Here is a 22,763-nt window from a genome sequence, read left to right as displayed (position 1 = left end):
GGCTGGGACACAGAGGGGGAGGGGGAGAGTGCAGATGGGCCAAGCATAAATTATCTTAGCTCTCACAAATAAACAGAATAATTACCAATATTTCCACTTATAGAATTAAAATTTAATTCATTAGAAGACTTGGTTAATATTAACAGTCAAATGTAACTAGACCCAATAAAAGGAATTTCAAAGGGCCTAAGAAACGCAGAGTTCACCACAACAAATAAAAAACTCATCTCATATTTGGGTCTTCCATGTTAATCATTTATTACCTGTTGCTTTCCTTCTCCGTTCATCTTTTTTATCCTTTTTAGTTGTATTAATGTTTTCTAAAATGGAGACTTGTTTCAGATCTTCTTCAGTGATTAAATGAACAGGATTGTTTTTCATTTCCTAAAATAAAACATGCTTTTTTTGATAGGCAAAATATACAACATTACAAAAACTATAAAATAAGAGTTGTTAATATACTCACACCCAAATTACCTTTGGTTTCATTGCTAAGAACTAATTTGTCTCGCAGCTGTCACTGAGACTATTTCTCTTTGCCAAAAATCAGTCTCTTCCTTTACTCTGCTTGGATTTTTGTATCTTTATCAGCTAATGAGAAACCTAATCTGGTCACTGAACAATTGGTCACACAGCACCAGATGCAGTCCTCTTCAGCTGCTACTGGCTGGTTTTACCCTGCTTACCAAGTGACCCTTACTCCCTTTCTTTTCGAGATTCCCAAGTCCATTGTCATACCTGCATACCTGAAATTACTAGAAAGATAGCAAACTCGAACCTGCCCCACTCCACCATAATGAGCATATATGAATAGCACACTTAGCATATTAACATTTTCCTCTCTGGATTCATTCTTGATTTCTACTTTTATATGTGAAGAACAAAAACAAACTATTTCCCAGTTTAGAAACTGGTTATTCATCATGGAAAAGGGTTCTAAATTTCTAATGACAAAAGTTCATTTTCATGTTAAAAATGGTTATTTCCCTTCTGGTTGTCTGAGGAACTAATTAATTTTGATAGTAACAAACATATTCTTTTTCACTAAGTTATCTGGTTTGTGCACCCTAAATAGGTAAAATTAATGAGGATCTGATCAATTTAGTAAATATATTATGTAGTGATAAATAAATATACTGTATATTCATGGATTTTAATGTTCGACCAATACTTTCATGTAACTTAATTATGAAGTGTATAATTTCATTTATATGATTTCAATTCATAAAATCAGCTACCTAAGTTCTAACTTATATGTCCGATGAGAATAAAGAAGGGAAAAAACAAATCCAGGAGAGAAAATAAAACGGAATAATGCAGTAAAGGAAAATGATGTATAAAACATACTGTTCATTTTTGGGTATTCAGTTCACGCCATTTTTTAAAAAGACACCAGATAATTCTAACTAATGTGAGGATACTGCTAAGATGCTGGTCAAAAGAAATCTGGCATACCTTTTCAGCTTTTTGGTGCATCAGTTCACTGAAGAGTTCTGTACAGTCATTTATAAACTTTTCACTGACTACAACAGTGTCGCTAAAGACTACAGCTGAAGGCTGTTTGCTGAATGCTCTCATCACTTGTTGAAGCAATATTGCAGCATCTTCCACTGATAAAGAACTGGGTAGCAGAGGCTAGAATTACAAACAAAATGAAAAAGTATAAATGCAATACAATACAGATTAAACATCTGTTATATATGTGTTCTCTCTAGCTGGTCTCATTAAGTCCAACGGCTTTTTGGAACCACCTATATGCTGATATCCTCCCTAATTATACTTCTGCTTTTACCGCTCTGAGTTCTGGAATCATATATCCCACTGCCTCTCTTACTTTCCTTCTCTGATGCCTAACAGACATCTCAGATTCAACATGTCCACACAATACTGACATGCAGCTGCCTGCGCCCAGACTCCCATCTACTCTCCCACTTCGATTCCCCCATCTCAGTTAACAGTACCACTTACACTCTCCACACACCTGATCACATCTCAAACCTACACATCACATTCAGTTCCTCTCATAAACCTACAAACAATCCATCATCAAGTCTTGATAACTTCACTTCCAAAATACATTTCTTTTTAGCTCTTTCTAGTATCTAAAATGATCATTTTTATTAACTATTTACCCTCAATGAAAGTATCCCTTCCGGAGAGCAGGAGCCTTATCTGAATACCGCATTTCCATCAAGTTAAATGGTGCCCAGAACAAACATAAAATTTATTCAATGAAAAAAGAAACACATATCTGAAATCTCTGGGAACTTGTGTATTCAAAACAAGAAATGTTCTGTTGTATAGAGTCTGGGTCCTGACTAGTAAATCATGGATTGGCTTTTTGTTTCATTCTCTTCACCTGCATTTTCTTGGCATAATAAAGGCAGGGCAATAACACTGAATAAGGAATAAACAAATGTGACATGATATCTGTTTCTGTATGGGAGGAGTAACGCGACTGTTATATTGTTTGCTTGTTTCAGATTTATACAATTCTGGATGTTTACTATCTATATACAAAAGCTCTCCTCACTTGAATAGCTAGAAAATCTTTAAGCATAATATAATTAAGATATTTTTGTTGAACAATGACAGCTAGAATTTGGCTCTAAAGTCAAGACCTTTATGTATACTAATTCTTAAAATGCCATATACTAGTGAAATATCAGTTGTCATTGATTTAAAGAAAAATTAAGAAGAAAAAGAGAAAAACATACAGCAATATCAACCCATGTCCCAGAACTGATGGCTTCCTCTACTGATGCTTCCACCTGATCCACAAGTCCTTGACCAACACAAGCTGCTTTCAAAAACAGGAGCTGTGTAGTCTTATATCTTTTCTTTATGTAGCTCAGAGCATCTGGGATCCCAAGTCTGGCCAAAGCATCAAATTCTAGAAATACATCACAAAGTTGGAACAGAAGTGTTAATTTTCACACTTTTTAGAAATCTTAGTAAAAAATTCTACCAAACCCTATTCTTTGTAAATGCACTGTATTCTAATATCTTTTTTAAAATAATAAACCAGCATATTCTTCTTATGTTTCCTTCCTAAGCTTTTATTACTAAACGTATTTTTTAAAAAATGGGTTCAAGTACTTCCTCAATCCCAAATGCTTTACTCCTTCTCTAATTGAGGGTTCAAAGAGAAATATGAGAACTACAGAGAAATAAAAGTAGACAGGATGAGGAAAAGGAGAGTATAATGATTTAAGTCGAGTTAAATAAAGGAATGGAATTTATTTTTTCAAATGTTTCATCAGACAACTTAGAACAAAGTACCGGTAATTTTTCAGTCTAATTTAAACTAGTAAGAGATTTAGCATATAAAACAAAAGTAAAAAATGAAGACTTAAATTTATAATCATTAATGTTATTGAAGCTATCTCCCATCCTCTCTCCATCCCCAAATAATTAAGTTTAAGAAATGTAATTATAACAAAGTCCTAAGCCAAGTCCATGGTTAAAGAAACTAAAAAGTATATTACAGAAAATCAAGAAACCATAAGGCAAATCCTGTATTCTAGCATGTATTTAAAGCATTCAAAAACTAATGACTTACATACAGGCTTATTAATCAGAAAGCAACTAATCTCTTACATGGCTTGACTTGGATTATAAAAATCAAAGTGAGATAGATATATTTACTTGATAATTGCTTTAATGACTAAATTCATCCAATGTACTTCATCGAAATGACAGAACCGCAGAACCAAATTTAGAGTAACGTCAATGTTTCTGAAGTATTGGCTTAACTAATAAAAACAAACATTATAAAGTTGATAGCTGATAAAAATATTTCTAAGATATTATACCTGAAAAACTAGGCAACTTCATAAAATACAAGTATAATTACTTTTTATGTATTGAAAAATACTTGAAGTTGTAATAGCGTATCACTAAAAGGTGGTAACAAGTAACACCAGCTTTTGGCCTTTCCACAACGGTTCAGTAACTAGAATTTAACTCAGTTTCCAAGACCCGCGAAAAGCTGCAGTGTGACTTCTTTTATGGGCAACAGTAAAATATGTGTGTATTCCCAGGGCTAATACAAAGCTTTCTAAGCATGCGGTTAGTATTAGTAAGAAGTTTTAGTTTCAAAGGAAAAAAAACCAGTTACCTAGATAGCCATTCTGCCGAAAAAAGGAATCCACCCAAGTACTTTGTGTTCTAGAGTAAATGTCAGGTACAAACATCGTCTTGGCTTGTCTCCCACCAGCCACAGTGCCTCGTAAGCGTCCGCTATTAACAAGTTCCTCAAGGATAGCTTAAAGCAAAACCAAACAAACAGAAATAAATCAGAGCAGGAATAAATCACAAAACCCCCAAAACTTATCTATTTTACAATTTAGCTATTCTCACACTTTAAGAATCTAATATAAAGTTTAAATTGCATAAAGACATTATATTTTAGACGAAACTTTCCTGCCATTTGTGAGAATTCTCAGGTGATAAATTCAGAAATTTTGGCAACCAGCTAAAGATGCTGAACCTATAAAAACTAGTCAATAACATTGTGTTTTTAGTTTGAGTAATCTGGATGGAAAAGGCCATTATTTAATCTCATGATTTGTTTAAAAGGTGATAACTATATACTTTGAGAATAAATGTTACCAATTTCAATTTTCTCATATTTAGAAAAATCATGATACCTAGATCATATTAGAATTAACAGTGTGAAATAAAGCCATAAAAATTGGACCAACATGTTTAAACTCTACCTACAAAGAGAAGTATGATTCTGGGATTAACAAATTGGATCTGGACACAGACAGTTTTAGTCCAAATCTTAACTCTGCCACTTATTAGCTGACAAACAATGGGTCAGTCATTTTACTCACGTCTTCATTTTCTCATCTGCGAAATGGGGAAAATAATAATGCCTATTTCATGGGGCGGTTGTATTCAAGTAAAATGCTTAGAACTATAGCTAGCATATCATAAGTACTCAATAAATGTTACCTGAGGATCAATACCTGCACCACCACCACCCACCATTATCATCATCATCAAAAAAGGGTTGCCAGTTTGAGAACTTGAGAGTACTGTGACTAACACCAAATTTATACTTTTACTTAAAAAATAATAACTAAACTATATATCAAAGTCCCCTAAAAGTAGGTAGCGATAGGAAGGAATTATTTTTAAGTGACTATGCAAGCACATTCAAAGGATGCCTGGCACAAGGAAAGTTTATGAAGACTAGTCTTTAACAGAAATAAAAATCAGTTTACAGATGAATTAAGAATTTCAATACTGAGTACATTAGAATTCATCAAAAAAGTCTAGATCTCTCAATAGATTGCAACACAGAATTTTAAATACTAAATTCAGACCAGTTATCAAGTTATATATAATTACTTGAAGACCTTTATAGTATAATGAAATCCCACCAACCCCCACTTATATAGATTCCAAAATGTCATATTTTAATATTAAATACATCTTAAATAATTTAAATTTAACTCTATATTCTGAAAAATATAGTGAATGAAAATTAATTTTTGGTTCTGTACTTGAATTTTTTTCCATTCTTCCTTTTAATTCTTATATTTGCACAAATATCTGGGTCAAAAGATCAAATCATTGATTTTGAAAATGATCCCAGCAAAGCTTTAAAAAATCCTCTAATGCCCTCAAAAAAGCTTCACAGACACAGACACACACACACACACACACACACACAGACACACACACACAAATAGGTAATGAACCAAGATTATTTTGGAGATACTACTATTCTGTTTGAATGTTAAGAGTATATTTTTATTGCTATAAAATCTTTGTAAAATTTTTGACAAACATTATTTAATTCCATATTAGAGAATGTAGTAAAAATCTGTAAGAAGTAAAAATTACTAACACAACTTTAAATCTCTCTCTCTATGGACATTCATGTATTTATACATACACACAGCTTTTTTTCATTCCACTCCCCTGGTGGTAGCCACCAATAACTGTTTGGTAGGTATACGAGACAGGTACATGAAAACTGGAACAGATATATTTTTCAACCAGATATTTTATTTACATAAGTTTTAAGATTAAAAGACATAAAGACATTAAAATAAGTAATGTTTTATATTTATTAATATATTCAGGAGCTATTTAAGTAATATATAATTTAAATTAAACTCACAGTAAAAAAGCTGCTCCTGAAATCCATATTTTGATATCAAAGAATTCACTGCTGTAGGCCTTTATGGAAAGAAAAAAGAAAATCACCAAAGTTCTGTTATATAGTTATACATATTTATGAATTAAAAAAAAATAACTAGGGTAGTTTATAAAAATTAGTAGCCAATTAATTTAAATTAATTAAGGCAAAAACTGCATCAAGTTGTATATCCTTAATGAGAATTATGCTACTGAAACACCAGGGGAATGACTCTGTCTTCCCAATCCAGAATCAGTTTCCTTTCCCACCAAAATTTTTACCTCAGATTTAGTGATACCTGACTATCTGCCTTGTCCTTTATTGTATGTTTGTTTTTTTCATTCTGTCTGTCTGGGAGGCTCTTTCCCTACCGGGAATGGTCAGGTGAATGTTATATGATTCTATAATATTTCTGAAGAAAAAGGAGATCACAGATACATTGAAGGGAATAGGAAATGATATACTCCCAGATTAGGTGGGTGACTGAGAGGGATCCAGTTAAAATGCTCTCTATTGCTTATCAGTATTTTCTGTAACTACTAGGCATTTTAAAAAAGCTTTAATAAGATATAATTTATGTATCATAAATCCAACCAACTGTAAATATGCAATTAAACATTTTTTTTTTTTTTTAGAAAAAGAGAGAGACAGAGGGATAGGCAAGGACAGACAGAAAGGGAGAGAGATGAGAAGCATCAACTCGTTGTTGCAGCACTTTAGTTATTCACTGATTGTTTTCTCACATGCCTTGACCAGGGGCTTCAGCTGAACCAGTGACTCTTGCTCAAGCCAGTGACCTTGAGCTCAAGCCAATGACCTCGGGCTTCAAGTCAGTGACCTTTGGGCTCAAGCCAGTGACCATGGGGTCATGTCTATGATCTCACACTCAAGCTGGCAACCCCATCTCAAGCTGGTGAGCCTATGCCCAAGCTGGGTGAGCCCATGCTCAAGCCAGCGACCCTAGGGTTTCGAACCTGGGTCCTCACCATCTCATGCCAACACTCTATCCACTATGCCACTGCCTGGTCAGGCTCAATTCAACAATCTTAATAAATTCAGAGTTGGACAACCATCACCATGATCCATTTTAGAACATTTCCATCACTCAAAAAGTTCCTTCACTGATGTTTACAGCTAATTCCTGCTGTGACCCCCTAGAGAACCACTGATTTGCTTTCTGTCTAGAAATCTGCCTTTCTAAAGATTTCATATAAATGAAATCAACATGTGATCTTTTGTGTCTTGCTTCTTTCACTTAGCATGTTTCTGAGGTTAATACATGATTAAATATAAACCAGTACTCATTCCTTTTTATCAAAGAGCATTCCATTGTTTGGAACATGCCATGTTTTGCTTAAGCATGCAACAGTTGATAGACATTTAGGTTGTTTCCAGTGGAGCTATCATAAATAATGCTTCTTTTAAACATTTGTGTTCATGTCTTTACATAGATATGTTTTTATTTATTTTGCGTAGACAGTGTGAGTGCCTTTCTTTTATGATAATCATACATTTTTTTAAGAAAAAGGATCTAGACTTTTTCTGACTACAATTATTTCCCTATTCATTTTAAGCCAATTATGCTTGTCTCTGGTTTAGCTTTTGTTTATGTTTTTATTTTTATGCATATAATTAAGAGACTTTTAAGTTATTCTGACTACTCAGCCCTCTATTGTTGATTATTTAGGTATTATAAATTTTCTCTTTGACAAATTTGGGAGGGCAGAAACAGTTGGCTGGATAGAAACTGGTATTAAACCCTGTGTTTGGGGATTTTTAGACTACCTCATTATTTTTACCAAATTCTTGTATGAACCAATTTGTTTTGTATTAAATTTTTACCCACATTTTTCAGCTTTACTATCTAGAGCCCTCAAACCAATTAGGTCCAGTTAGGCACTCTGCTTTCCTCTGTTTATCTTAAAATGATGAGAGCCTTCTCATGTTGTATTTTTCTGTGTGGTTTCTGTTCCCTTCTATCTGAACATATTCCTACAAAAATGAAAGGGTTTCTTGAAGGACTTTATCTTAAAATTTCTGGGTGCATAATTTATTGTGGGTGTTCAATAAATGTTTAATTGAATTGTACAAAAGTTTCTAGCTTTTTGTACAATGAAACTTAGCTGCTCAATTCTGATTTTAATTTGGAATACAGTGTTGTTGAGTATACCTACATATCTTGCTCCTCTCACTAATTACTTTCTGGCTACCAATAATAACAATAAATACAAATCCTTTTTCAATTAGAGATGCAGGTATTTTCTCTGAAGTTAGATTAGAAAAGTGGGATAGTTCCGAATTTCGTTCTTTGTATTATAGTTACCGTATATTGGACAACACCCTTGTTTGTAGGACATAAAGACTAAAGTATTCTGACAATGAGACATAGTAACAGCAACTTCCTCTGAAATGGGACAGAAAAACAAAGGTTCTCTTGCAACTTTTCTGTGAGATTAATAAAAATAAAACTGTTGCATTAGATTGCAAGCCTCTCCCTTCTAACCTGCTAGTCTTTTACACCACAGTGCCTTGCATGTAGTAGGTGTATAATAAATGCTTTTGATTTGTTGAATGATGAAAAGAAATTACTGTGGCTGCTATGTAAAAAATGTCTAAAAAGTAATGAACTCAGATGAAGGGAGACTGGTTAGAAACCTACTAAAACAGGTAAAAAAAACTGAAATGATGGGAATGGTGATGTCAGAGAAGTAAAGATGAAATAAGTATTTAGAATATAGACTTGAGAAGACTTAGTGTTCTAGAAAGAGGATGTTATAAAAGTTGACTCCTAAATTTCTAGTGAAGTCAACCAGATTATAACATAAACTAGTAATGGAAACACAGTGGAAGAATTAATTCATGTGGGGTGAGGAGTGGGATAGCTCAGGAATAGCTGGAGTGCCTTTAAAAATGTTGCATCTTAGGCACTTATAGATGTTTCAATAGAGATGCTGTGTAGATAGTGTGAGTCTGGAATTTAAAAGAAAGGTAAAATCACCTAGGAGACAATACAGAACTGAAAAGATGGCCTGAAACAAATCTTTAAAGGCTAGGGAAACGAAGAAGAACCAGAAAAGGTGACTGAGAAGGTACAGCCAACAGTGGTAAGAAGAAACCAGCCAAGGGTGGTGTTTTAAAAAGCGGGGTCGGGAAGTATGAGAACATTTCAAGAATGAAATGCTGCTGCAAAGTCAAGTAAAGCAAGGACATAAAGTACCCATTAGATGAAAAGATATTGACACCATTGCATGCCAGTGGTAGAAGCGAAGTGGGCGAGTTGAGAAGTGACAGACGGTAAGAAAACTGAGACAGTAAATGTAAACATAAACTCACAAGGGTCACTTTAAGAAACAAGATAGCAGATGTAGGGGAATAACGGGTTGAGAGAGATTAAGCTGTTTTCACATGGAAGCAAGCTGGACATACTTAAACGCTGGTGGGACTAAAAAACATTCAGATAATGTTAATGACATAGGAGAGAGAAAATAATTAAGAATTTAGGTTTTCTTAACTCTACATTGGAGTTTGTCACACAGGCCCAAAATATTTCAGGAATTTTTATTTTAGAAACGAGCTGATTTTGAAAGTAACACTGTTAATTCATTAGAATTATAGAATAATAGTTAGTAAAAAAAAGTTCTAAAATTATCTATCCTCATCTAAGGCCCAAAGAAGTTATGTGACTGACCCATCTGCTCAAGCTCATGTGGTTACTGTGTGATTGAGCTATGCCCCAAGAACTTCTGGCTTGAAACTGTGTGCTTAAATCTTCTGACTTAAAACCGCATGATCCCAGAGTGACTCTACGGAATGACATGGGTATTCTGCAAAAGTGCACCTGGGGCCAAGCGCTTGGTGGAGGTTGGGAGGAGAAGGAGATGCGGGTTCGACAGAGTTCAGCAGCTACATTCCAGGGGTCTGGAATCCCCATTCCTACTTCACAGAAGTTCCACCATCAGTTTAATAAACTAGGGTCCTGAATGAGATTGTGTTTAAAATAAAAGCTGCTAGAAAAAAATGATGCAAACCATGATCAAAGAAATACACAGACTTTAAAACAAGCTTACCGGGTAACAGCACTGAACAGTCCACGGATGCGTGCTTTAAGGCGAGCTACGAAAGCTTCCGTATATATTACTCCTCTGTTATCAAGATCAATATGTCCATTAATAATTCTGCCCAGTCGCTGAGTTAGTGCCTTGGGGTAAAAATGCACATTTTTACTAATTTCAAAGAAAAATATTACAAATATACATTTGTATAGTCTTACTAAAGTCATGCTGCATGTTGATACTATATTAATCATATAATTGAGAAATTCCAACAAGCATAAATAAGACATATAAGTCAAAATCAAGATTTAGGATCTAGTAAATATCATAATCCCATGGAGAGTCAAGAACTGAATGAGTCTAATAGCTGATATGTTAAAAAAGCTTAGCTATTTACTAATAAGTGCTATTTCTAATGTAAAATAAAAATGATTGGTTAACCATTTTTCTAGATATAGGCAATCTGAAACATACAGACAACCAAGACATATACACGAGTCTTAGAGAAGGCCTCTCTGAAGCTCTAACCCTGACAGAGATAAGTCTTATTCTAAGATTTTTCAACCTAACGAAATACAAGATGTGAAGTTATCTTCTTTGATGTAAATATTAACAAGATATCTGTGCCCAGGAATCTACCCTGGCAGGAAATTTGATTTTTTAGTAACCGCAAGCGAGAAATAAGTGTGGATTTATTTCACATCCCAAGATAAGTTAAATCACCTCAAGTCAGTCTAGCTCCGCGATGGCGAACCTTTTTATAAAAACCGCCCACTTTTGCAGTGCTGGTCAACCTGGTCCCTCCCGCCCACTAGTGGGCGGTCCAGCTTTCACGGTGGGCCAATGGCGGCGCCGTTTGGTTGCTCCGCTACCGCCCAAATTATAACTTAATTTTATGCAATATGGTTCATCAAATTTTAATAAACTGAATTTTATTTATTTATTTTTTGTGACAGGGACAGAGAGAGACAGAGAGACAGATAGGGACAGACAGGAAGGGAGAGAGATGAGAAGCATCAGTTCTTTGTTGTGGCATCTTAGTTGTTTACTGATTGCTTTCTCCTATGATCCTTGACTGGGGGTGGGGAGGCTACAGCAGACAGAGTGACCCTTTGCTCATGCCAGATGAGCCCGTGCTCAAGTTGGCGACCTTGGGGTTTCGAACCTGGGTCCTCTGTGTCCCAGTTTGATGCTCTACCCACTGCACAACTGCCTATTCAGGCTTGAAAAACTGAATTTTTTTTTATTCATTTTTTTTTTTTAGAGAGGAGAGAGAGAGAGACAGAGAGAGACAGAGAGGAGAGAGAGACAGGGAGGAGGAGCTGGAAGCATCAACTCCTATATGTGCCTTGACCAGGCAAGCCCAGGGTTTTGAACCGTCGACCTCAGCATTTCCAGGTCGACGCTTTATCCACTGCGCCACCACAGGTCAGGCCAAAAAAAAAAACAACTGAATTTTAAAAAGTGATATATACCTATAAAGAAATTTGGCTTTTCTTTTATTCTGGTAAATACAAAACAAAACCATCACTTATTGAGTGCCAAATATTTCACTAGATATACAGTGTATATAACCTCATTGAAGTCCATAAAAAAGACAATTATTCCCATATTACAGATATGTAAGTAGAAGAAAAAGAGATGAAATAATTTTTCTAACATTGAATAATAAGCAGTGGCACAAACAGATTTCATATAAAGGTCTAAGAGCTCATGTACTGTCTACTGTATTAAATGGACTTCTATAATTCTACAGTGTCAAACTATTTTTAGAAGGAAGAAAACAAACAAAAAAATAGTCTCTATTTTCAAGTAACACTGCTATTCCAGTATAACTCAATATATTTCGAGTACTGACACAGTAACTAAAATGAAGAGACTATGAGATTCTTTTTCTAATCACACTCAGAATAAAGAGGAAGAAAAAAGGTGACAAAAGATATTGGTACTATTGACATTTTGGGCAAGAAAATTCTTTGTTGAAGGACGGTCCTATGTATTGTAGGATGTTTAGCAGCATCCCTGACCTTTACCCAACAAATGCCGGTAGCACCCCTTCCAAATTATAGTCTTCACCAGTTATTTCTTAAAATATAACTGGGCAATCGTAATAATAGATATGCTACTTAAATTTTCTGTATAGCTGATATCAGAACCATTAAATAAACCTATGTTCTTATAATATTGTTTGTATCACATCAAAGCAGGCCTAGACTTGGTCTATTAATTGTTTTTAGGATGTCTATGGGCCCAGGAAGATTATAATCATTTCTAAATGCTCATCAAAGCCATCAATTTATAAGACGTACACCCTCAAAATGTTGCTACAACATAACAGTCAAACACACAAAAAAATTGTTTAAAGGTAAGAAACTATTTTTTTTCCTCCCATTAAAATACTTTTTCTAAAAAAAAACCACATTTTACTTTTAAGAAAAAAATACCTGTGTCAGGAAATTTCCAGGAAGATCATAGGTTTTACACAGTTCTGATATGGTTACCTGACCACTTTCTTGCAATTTATCATTTACTTCTTCTGCTAACTGATCCAAATAGTTTCTAATAGTAAAACAAACAAACAAACAATAACAGCCAATTAGGAATTATAAAATGGTTTTCTTCTATCTTTTATGTTTAATTTCTGTTGCAATAAGGTATGCCCCAAAATTAATGAAAAAGTGTCATTGTCATTTAGGTAAAACACTATTTATTATTCACAGTCTGAAAAATCTTTGTTTTCTTTTCAATGTAGCTAACTGTAAGGTTAATCAAATTATAAATGCTGGAATTTCTTTAAACAGTGGAAATTCTGCATTTTCCATTAATATTTTTGGAACAAATTTGCTTTCAGATTTAAGATTACATAGAAAGATTGTAAAAATTATATTTTGAATTGCTTTAAGATAACAGAAAAAAATCAAAGTTTGTATTATTTCCAAGTACTGTACTCTGTTAAGCACTTACTTTTTTAGTACAATAATCCTTATATTGAAAATTAGCATTGTAAAAGTTCTGAACAAAATACTGAATTGGCCACAATTGTTCTAAATTTAAACACTATTAAGAGAAAAGTACACAACAAAGTGCTCTTAAATATTGTACTTACTCATCTATCAGTTGTCCCAAAACTAGCTGAACATGCTTTTCAGATTTAACAATGTCACCAATTCTATTTTCAATATGAGTCAGATCCACATTAATTACCTGAAAAATAAATACAAGTTCTATTAGTAATAAGTTCATATTGTTCTTTTTAAGTTCAAAATTATATATTTAGAATTACCTTTTTAAAAACTTACTCTTAGTTGATTTCAAATTTACATTAAATATTGTAAAAAGTCTTAGTCAAAAGAGCAGAGGCTTGTTGCTTATTTATTTTTATTTCTGAACAATTATACTTGCTAGAAAAGTTTGTGTTAGGAAGTTACACTTTCATATAATGGGCACCATTTCACATAAAATTTACAAGCTTTTTGTATACAGACTACCTTGGTGATAATGTGCACTTATATTTTCTAAAAATAACTCCTTTTAAAAATTTCTCTATACTCCCATATACTAAAAACAAGTGATTTTTATCCCAAATTGTATAAATCCTATAATTATATAAAATAACAATTTTGAATTTATTTGATAAAGAATAAGCAAGTCAACTCAGAAAGAACTTATCAAATCAATTCAATATATCAGGACTTATTAAATTCATTCAGTGCATTGGTGAAAAATATAACTACTTCACAAACATTATACAAAATCTGATACTTGTATTAGTGAATACTTAAAGACACTGAAAATCTTCATAGTATCAAAAAATTGACAAAGGAAAATGTTTATGAATTAAAAATTTACCTGTTGCAGATCAACAATGTTTACTCGACCTTTAAAAGAAAGACATCCATTTATTTTAAATTATATATAAATACACACTAGCCAAAAACTGTAAATTCTAACAAATTTGCATTTTGGACAGTTGAAGTTCTCCTTCTACAAAGGACATACAGACAATAATAATGTCTTCAAATACAAACCATTAGCTGCATAAGTTTTCAGGGCTAAAGCCTAGGCAATAATAATTCATTTTCAAAATGTCATTTGTCACATCAGGCCAAATATGTGCATCAACTGATCTACAAGTTGACCAGGCCTATAAAGGCTATTTATCTCTCTTCACTATTTATCAACTGTGACCAAAGAGATATTGACAACTAAATTCAGATGAATTTATTTTCAATTATTTAAAATTAGTATACTTCCATCTATTAGCAAAATAAAATCTGTTAAGCATTTCAAATTATAGCTAATATTTTATTAGCACTATTCATGAAAATAAAACAAACACCAAGCATGTATCTGATAACACCTAATGAAGAGTTGTGCTCATAGTTGCTTCTATTTTAATCAGTCTTCAAATTAGCTCTGTAATTTGTTCAAATTTTTAAAAGACAAAAAGAAACAAAAACTTTCTGTGTGTGCTTGTAATAGTATATCTTACAATACTATTGTATATTGAATTGTTTCCTAATTTGCAATTAACTAAAAGTAACTTAAAAGGCGGGGGGCTGGGAGCATGGTAGCACAGCTTTGGTTTTCAACAATCTATAATCCTTTAATATCTCTGTTCCCCAACAATCTGAGGGACAGTGAACTGGCCCCCTGTGTAAAAAGTTTGGGGACCCCTGACCTAAACTATTTAAAACAGTGGTTGGGAACCTATAGGTTGCGAGCCAGATGCGGCTCTTTTGATGGTTGTATCTGGCTTGAAGATACATCTTTAATAAAAAAAATAATAGCGTTAAAAATATAAAATTACAATCCATTCATTTCCTACCACTCATGTTCATGGTTGCGCGTGGCTGGAGCCAATCACAGCTGTCCTCTGGGACAACACCAAATTTTTATTGGATAATGCGTAATGTACACGGGTCGTTGTACGGCTCTCACGGAATTACATTTTAAAATATGTGGCGTTCATGGCTCTCTCAGCCAAAAAGGTTCCCGACCCCTGATTTAAAATATTAAGGCTGTTACCATATTGACAATTGAGATGGGTGTCTTAAAACCTCTGAGTAATTTATTATTTATGGCTTTAAGGGGCTCCCCCCCCCCCAATGAACCAGAAGGGGACAAAACAACAACAAAACCCTAAGGAATTACTTACCACCTCGGAGATGCAGCTCATCTCTCATTTCTTTAGTAATTTGGGCTGGAGTAACATACTCCTTCCCATCAAGTGTGTGAACTACTTCTAGCTGTTTCTGAGCAATCAGTTTATTCACAATCTCAATGCAGTTCCGCTCTGACAACCTAAGGGAAACAAGAAAAGTTTTAAAAATTCACTTGATAACATTTGGTGCTCAATAAAATTAACAGAATGTGTGAAGGTGGGCTTTTAAAAAAAATGGGTAAAGAGTCACTAGGTTCTATACTACAAAATCTCTTGTCTTTTATTATTACAACAACGCTAATTCAATGAATTAAAAAGAAAACACTTGGGAGTAAGCAGGTTCACATGCACTTAAATCATGGACTTAATTGGTATAAATCATTCTATCATGGATTTCAAGTTTGCACTCTACAGGGCCTGTTTGTGATGCTCAAATCTGAATAGAAAAGTGAAAACATTGAGTTAGAAAAAACCCCGGCCTGCTTTCAAACGATTGGTCTGCGGGCGGACCTGGCTTAGGAAAACCGAACAGCCAGCGTTAGGGACCCAAGCACTGAAACACCGCATGTGTCCTAGTTTGCTCTGTGCTGCAAAACACAGCATCAAGGGATTAAGGTCTTCAGCCCCAGAATAAAAACATCGAAGGCGAGAAACAAACAACAAACAAGGATTCTATTAGCATTACACGCGTCCTGTTAGAAAGCCGAGTTAGGGTGCTCTGGACATATTCCCCCAAATTAGTGGCTCTGCAGGAAATGTCAGTATCCAGCAGTCCCTAAAATCACAGATGGAACCGTAGGTCTGGCCTAGCACATCTGTTCTCGTGGACAAAAAGGCGGCGCGGCACTTGCAAAGCAGGGATTTAGGGGGTGAACCTCTCCTTGCACGCTCATTCTGGGTCAGGAAGCGTATGAAAGGCAGTGATGCCGCAGGTCCGGACCGGGAGCAACGCCAGCTCACGGCCGCCGGCACCCGGCTGGGGTACGGCCCGGCGATTCCGGGGTAGTTCGGGTTCCGGGTTTCGAGGCCAAGAACGAGACTCGGAACCGCGGTGCCGGCTTGGGGAGGGGAGGAAGGTGGACACCGTGACAGAGTCTGGGAATGTCCAGGGTCAAGGGCCAGAAACCTGCGGCCACAGATCTTGGAGTGACCACCCAGGGGCTATTTTGGACGCCACAATGTGAGGGAGGGGCGGGCACCTCTGCGAGGCCTCGGCGAACTGCGCTCGCTGGAAGTCAGCCGCCAACCGCCTGATCTCTTCCCAGGCATCCGCCATCTCGGCCCCACTGGTCAAGCAACCGAGGAACAACGGACACGTCAGCCCCAAGGCAGCGGGAGCCGAGGTGGAACGGGCCGCGCGGAGGGACAAGAAACTCCTCCGCCGACGCAATTACCGAACGCGCGCGCCCAGCGCCAGCAAGACGGGCAGGAAGAGCCGCAGCCCCGCCCACGCCGCGCGGAAGGTGTGTGCTCTGGTACCCGCCGGGTGTGGTTTGCAGAGATCCAGACCCTGAGGTCTCTGCAGGGCTATGGGTGGGATGCAGGGGATGCCAAGGTAATAAAGCGTTAACTTTGGTCAATGTTTGCATTATCCCTAATGTTTCCGCGCAGTGATAATCAAATCAACCACTTTTTTTTTTCTTCTGCCCTCCCTTTCTTTGGGGGGGGGGGGGGTAAGATGTGCCTGTAATTAGCATCTCCTCTATAGGGAATCAGGTTTAATTTTCACTTGGGCTCAGAGGGAGACAGGTGGGCGACACTACTGAAGGCAGTTACTTTGTTTGCACAAGGTGAATAATTAGAATGCCATAAAGGCTGGAAATGACTTTCATGTATTCTAGAGTCTTACCTATTTTTTGTATGGAGTTAATTAGCCCCATCAAATAATGAAGAAATATAAACATAAAGTAGTAAGTGTATAAGGTTATGGGTAAAATGGAGGAAGCGAGGGGCATGTTTATGGTGTTTTCCTTTACACTGAAATCAGAAGTAGATATTTTGCAGGACCTTTTCTTGTTTTTACTTTTATATTGATACCTCACCCTTCACTTATTTTTTTTTTCTTTTAACTGCATGCCTTATAGAGTTTAAGAAAGGGAGTTATTTCAGGTCTTTTTCTATCTCAATATTTGATTCTGGGTGACTCATTCAATACCATACATGTACTTTTCTAGTAAAATTCCCACCTTTCTTTAAAATGCAGAGAATACAGTCATAAAACCTGTTAGTACTGCCACTAAACAGCCACACTGGCAATGTGAGTGCCAACCAAGAGGAAAACCAGAAGTCAAGTCAAGGAGGTAACATGAATGATGGCAGGTGGTGTGGTTTCAAAGGGCATCAAGCTTCAGAACAAGTAGAAACATTCATTCATACAACACATACTCTCTGATTCTTTACCAGTTGCCATGGAGTGCAGTGATAGATAAGGCAGACATATCTTGCCATAAATAACCTATAACTATAATAAAGCAGAGTTTTAAAAAAGTAATTCATATAGAGCAGTGGTAATCAACCTGGTCCTTACCACCCACTAGTGGGTATTCCAGCTTTCATGGTGTGTGGTAGCAGAGCAACCAAAGTATAAATAAAAAGATAGATTTAACTATAGTAAGTAGTTTTATAAAGATTTATTCTGCCAAACTTAGTGAAAATCCGACATAAAGTACTTGGTAAGTATTTTTTTTTTTTTTTGTATTTTTCTGAAGCTAGAAACGGGGAGAGACAGTCAGACAGACTCCCGCATGCGCCCGACCGGGATCCACCCGGCACGCCCACCAGGGGGTAACGCTCTGCCCACCAGGGGGTGATGCTCTGCCCCTCCAAAGCGTTGCTCTGTTGCAACCAGAGCCACTCCAGCGCCTGGGGCAGAGGCTAAGGAGCCATCCCCAGTGCCCGGGCCATCTTTGCTCCAATGGAGCCTCGGCTGCGGGAGGGGAAGAGAGAGACAGAGAGGAAGGAGAGGGGGAGGGGTGGAGAAGCAGATGGGCGCTTCTCCTGTGTGCCCTGGCCGGGAATCGAACCCGGGACCTCTGCACGCCAGGCCGACGCTCTACCACTGAGCCAACCGGCCAGGGCCAGTAATTATTTTTATATGCTTTCACTTGCTGTAACTCTGCTTTATAAATTTTATAAAGTAAAGTTACTTCCCTACTTTATAAATCACCATTACTGTGGAACTGGTGGGCGGTTAGAAAATTTTACTAGATACTAACAGAGATACAAAAGTGGGAGGTAGGTATAAAACGGTTGACTACCCCTGATATAGAGTATAAGAGTTATAACAGTAGGAGAAATATAATGTACTATGTGACAAATTTGCATCTAAATTCTTAGTAATCATGTAAGTCTGGATCAACCTGGACTCTACTTTCCAGCAGCATCCTCTGCTGCTGCACAGCACATGTGGAATAGCTTGCTGCATTCTAGACATACCAAACCCATTCAGAACTCCATCACGTTTCTGAAATGTCTGTCCTCTTCCTAAATCTATCCTGTTCCCCTTTGGTTTGTAACTTATTCTTCTATGATGTTGCTGCTTAATAAAAATTCTTCAGGCCCTGTCGGTTGGCTCAGTGGTGGAGCGTCAGCCTGGCGTGCGGAGGTCCCGGGTTCGATTCCCGGCCAGGGCACACAGGATAGGTGCCCATCTGCTTCTCCACCCCTCCCCCTCTCCTTCCTCTCTGTCTCTCTCTTCCCCTCCCACAGCCGAGGCTCCATTGGAGCAAAAGATGGCCCGGGCGCTGGGGATGGCTCCTTGGCCTCTGCCCCAGGCCACAGAGCGATGCCCCAGATGGGCAGAGCATCGCCCCCTGGTGGGCGTGCTGGGTGGATCCCAGTTGGGCGCATGCGGAAGTCTGTCTGACTGATTCCCCGTTTCCAGCTTCAGAAAAATACAAAAAAAAAAAAAATCTTCAGTGAAACCTTTTAAAATCCCCACTGTAGCTCTATATGTTTTGAATTCACAATTACTTATTCAGATGTCTCTAAGAGCAAGCAAAAATATATATTTTAATTTTAACTTATTGCCTTTCAGAGTTCTGAGCTTCTAAATAAGCTCCTAAATTCTTCTTAACATTTAATAAGACAACTAATACATAGTGCCTTATATACTCCATAAATGTTAAATGAATAAGTCAGTGTAAACGTTTTGCTGTAGCATTAAACTTTGGTACAGTAATAACATTTACATTTATTTCTTAAAAATAAATAATTCATAAAAAAGAATAATTTATGATTGTATTTTCAGTAGACTAGACTTGTGCTGTCTAAAATGGTAACCACTAGCCAGAGTAAGCTATTTAAATTTAATTAAAATTAAATGAAACTGTGCCAGCAAAAATAAGTGGAATTTTAATTTTTTTGTTTTGACAGATACAGAGAGAATGTCAGAGAGATGGACAGATAAGGACAGACAGACAGGAAGAGAGAGAGATGAGAAGCATCAATTTTTTGTTGCAGTGCCTTTGTTGTTCATTGATTGCTTTCTCATATGTGCCTTGATGGGGGAGGGGGCTACAGCAGAGCGAGTGACCCCTTGCTCAAACCAGCGACCTTGGACTCAAGCCAGCAACCTTAGGTTTCAAGTTAGTGACCTTTGGGCTCAAGCCAGCGACCATGGGGTCATGTCTATGGTCCTACACTCACACCAGCGACCCTGTGCTCAAACTGGTGAGCCCATGCTCAAGTTGGATGAGCCTGCACTCAAGCCGGCGACCTTGGGGTTTCAAACCTGGGTCCTCCGCATCCTAGTCTGATGCTCTATCCACTGCAGCACTGCCTGGTCAGGTGGAATTTTAAGTTTAAATCACAAGATCCTTATTAGAACCTCTGCCCCCCTCCAGAATGGAATAGGTATAAACCAAAATAAAAAATATTTACAAGATCTGTATGAAAAAAACTATAAACTCTGATGAACAAATCAAAGAAGTAAGTAAGTGGAGAGACATACCCTGTTCATAGATAGGAAGTCTCAATAGTGTGGAGATGCCAGTTCTTCTCAATCTGGTCAATAGGTTCAATGCCATCTCAATCAAAATCCTAACAAGTTATTCTGTGGATATCAACAAACTGATTCTAAAGTTTATATGGAGTGCTAAAAGATCCAAACTAGCCAATACAATATTGAAGAAGAGGGAAAAGGTTGGAGGACTGACATTACCTGATTTTAAGACTTATTACAAAGCTACAGTAATCATGACAGTGTGGTATTGGTGAAAGAATAAACAATTGATTAATGGGACAGAAGAGATAGCCCAGAAATAGACCCACTTAAATATGGTCAACTAATCTTTGAAAAAGAAACAAAGGCAGTACAATTGAACAAAGCTAGTCTTCTCAACTAATGCTACTGGAATAACTGGACATTCATGTACAAAAGCAGTGATCTAGACACAGACCTTAATTCCCTTCATTAAAATGAACTGAAAATGGACTACAGATCTAAACACAAAATGCAACTATAAAACTCCTAGAAGACAACAGAAGAAAATGTAGGTGACTTCGGGTCTGTCAATGACTTTAGAGATACAATACCAAAGGCAACGCATGAAATAAATAATTTATAAGCTGGACTTCACTAAAATTAAAAACTGCTTTGCAAAAGTAAATGTCAAGAGAACAGAAAACCAACCTCAGACTAGGAGAAAATATTTGCAAAAGATATATATGATAAAGGACTGTTATCCAAAATATATAACAAGGGTGAGTTCTAATGTAAATTATGGACTTAGAGTGGTTATGATGAGTTAAGGTAGATTCAGCAATTTTAGCAAATATACCACTGGGTGGGGGATGTTAATAGAAAGGCGAACATGTGTAGGAGCAGAGAGTATATGGGGAATCTCTGTACCTCCCTCTCGGTTTTGCTGGGAACATAATACTGCTCTATAAAAGATACAGACTTTTAAAAAGTTAAATGAAAATTTAAAGTTAGTACTTCAGTCACAAAAGTGCTCACTAGCCAGATGTGGCTCATTACTTATAAAATAGTATGGAGAAACTATTTTCACTTTAACCAAAAGTTCTATTGGATACTTCTGGTTTAGGCCTTTAATGAGGTCACATGGGGCACACATTTGTTCCGATTCTGAGATCATGAGATTTAAAGCATCTGTATCTACCTTACCCCAACTGAAGTTTTCCTTTTTTAGATGGGGAATCAGAATTTGGATGGGGAAGGATTTAGTGCTGGACAACATCTGATACATATTAGAGAAGTTTTACATAATATATGTATAGCATAATTATAAACAGCACAAGTGATCTTTGAATGAAAGAAAAGCAATTCCTTTTAAGAACAAACTTTGGGTGAATTTGGAAAATGGAGCTTCAATTCCATATAAAATTTTCTATAGCTTATGTCTATAAATTTAAGTCAAATTTTGACATGTAAATTATGTGGGAAAGACTCAAGCTCTTTTCAGTTACACTAGGTCCATGATTATGATACCATCCTCGGATTTTTTTTTAATTCAAAAGCTAATGAAATATTCTAATATCTGTAATGTGGATTGATGATTTCACTGATCTAAGATATGACTGTAAATTTACCTCCAAATAAACCTCTTTTAATAAAATTTGAAGAATTTTTCCTTGTTTACCAGGAAAACTAAACAATAAAATTTGAAGTACTTTTCAAACTCAAATTGGAAAATACAACTAACCAATTATAAAATGGGTATTGCAAAACATGTCAATACAGTAATCCCCCTTTATATGAAGTTCTTTTTCCCCTGGTTTCAGTTACAGAGGTCAACTGCAGACCAAAAATATTAAATGGGAAATTCCAAGAATAAACAATTCATAAGTTTTAAATTGTTCGCCGTTATGAGTAAGTAGTGTGTTGAAATCTCGCGTTTGCCCACTATGATGTGAGATGGAGCTTGGGTTTACAGGTTATCTGATGGGCTGTTGCTATATCACAGTGCTTGTGTTTAAGCAACTTTATTTTACTTAGTAATGGCCCCAAAGCACAAGAGTACTTATGCTGCAATTCAGATATGCCAAAGAGAAGACATAAATTTCTTCCTTTAAGTAAAAAGGTGAAAAATTCTTGACTTAAGGAAAAAAAAAAGAATTCTGCTGAAGTTGCTAAGATCTAAGGAAAGAAAGATTCCTTTATTTGTTAAATCGTGAAAAAGGAAAAAGAAATTTATGCAAATTTTTCTGTCTCACTTGAAACTGCAAAAGTTACAGCAATAGTCCTGGCCAGGTAGCTTAGTTGGTTAGAGCATCCTCCTGATACACAAAGATTGAAGGTTTAATCCCCAGTCAGGGCATACACAAGAATCAATGAATGAATGCATAAATAAGTGGAACAACAAATCAATGTCTCTCTCACTCTCTCTAAAATCAATCAATAAAAATTAATTTAAAAAAAGTTCCAGCC

At 36.3% G+C, this 22,763-nt stretch overlaps 1 protein-coding gene across 1 annotated transcript in view; it reads right to left on the bottom strand.

Moving 5' to 3' along the window:
• UFL1 (UFM1 specific ligase 1) overlaps positions 1-16,846 on the bottom strand; it is a 32,729-nt gene extending 15,883 nt beyond the window's left edge. The window contains exons 1-11 of the mRNA XM_066254340.1: positions 16,573-16,846; positions 15,368-15,513; positions 14,059-14,087; positions 13,316-13,413; positions 12,654-12,768; positions 10,225-10,355; positions 6,140-6,198; positions 4,121-4,267; positions 2,718-2,893; positions 1,456-1,635; positions 264-384 (exon numbers count right to left, since the gene is read on the bottom strand). Coding sequence (XP_066110437.1) covers positions 264-384; positions 1,456-1,635; positions 2,718-2,893; positions 4,121-4,267; positions 6,140-6,198; positions 10,225-10,355; positions 12,654-12,768; positions 13,316-13,413; positions 14,059-14,087; positions 15,368-15,513; positions 16,573-16,649 — 1,279 coding nt within the window. The 5' untranslated portion in view covers positions 16,650-16,846. The remainder of the gene's footprint in view (positions 1-263; positions 385-1,455; positions 1,636-2,717; positions 2,894-4,120; positions 4,268-6,139; positions 6,199-10,224; positions 10,356-12,653; positions 12,769-13,315; positions 13,414-14,058; positions 14,088-15,367; positions 15,514-16,572) is intronic.
• Between the last annotated feature and the right edge of the window lie 5,917 nt (positions 16,847-22,763).

This window comes from Saccopteryx bilineata, chromosome 1 (genome assembly GCF_036850765.1).
Source record: "Saccopteryx bilineata isolate mSacBil1 chromosome 1, mSacBil1_pri_phased_curated, whole genome shotgun sequence".
NCBI lineage: Eukaryota > Metazoa > Chordata > Mammalia > Chiroptera > Emballonuridae > Saccopteryx > Saccopteryx bilineata.
The sequence above is the reverse complement of the archived record's forward strand: the minus strand, read 5'-3'. Positions and strand labels throughout refer to the sequence as shown.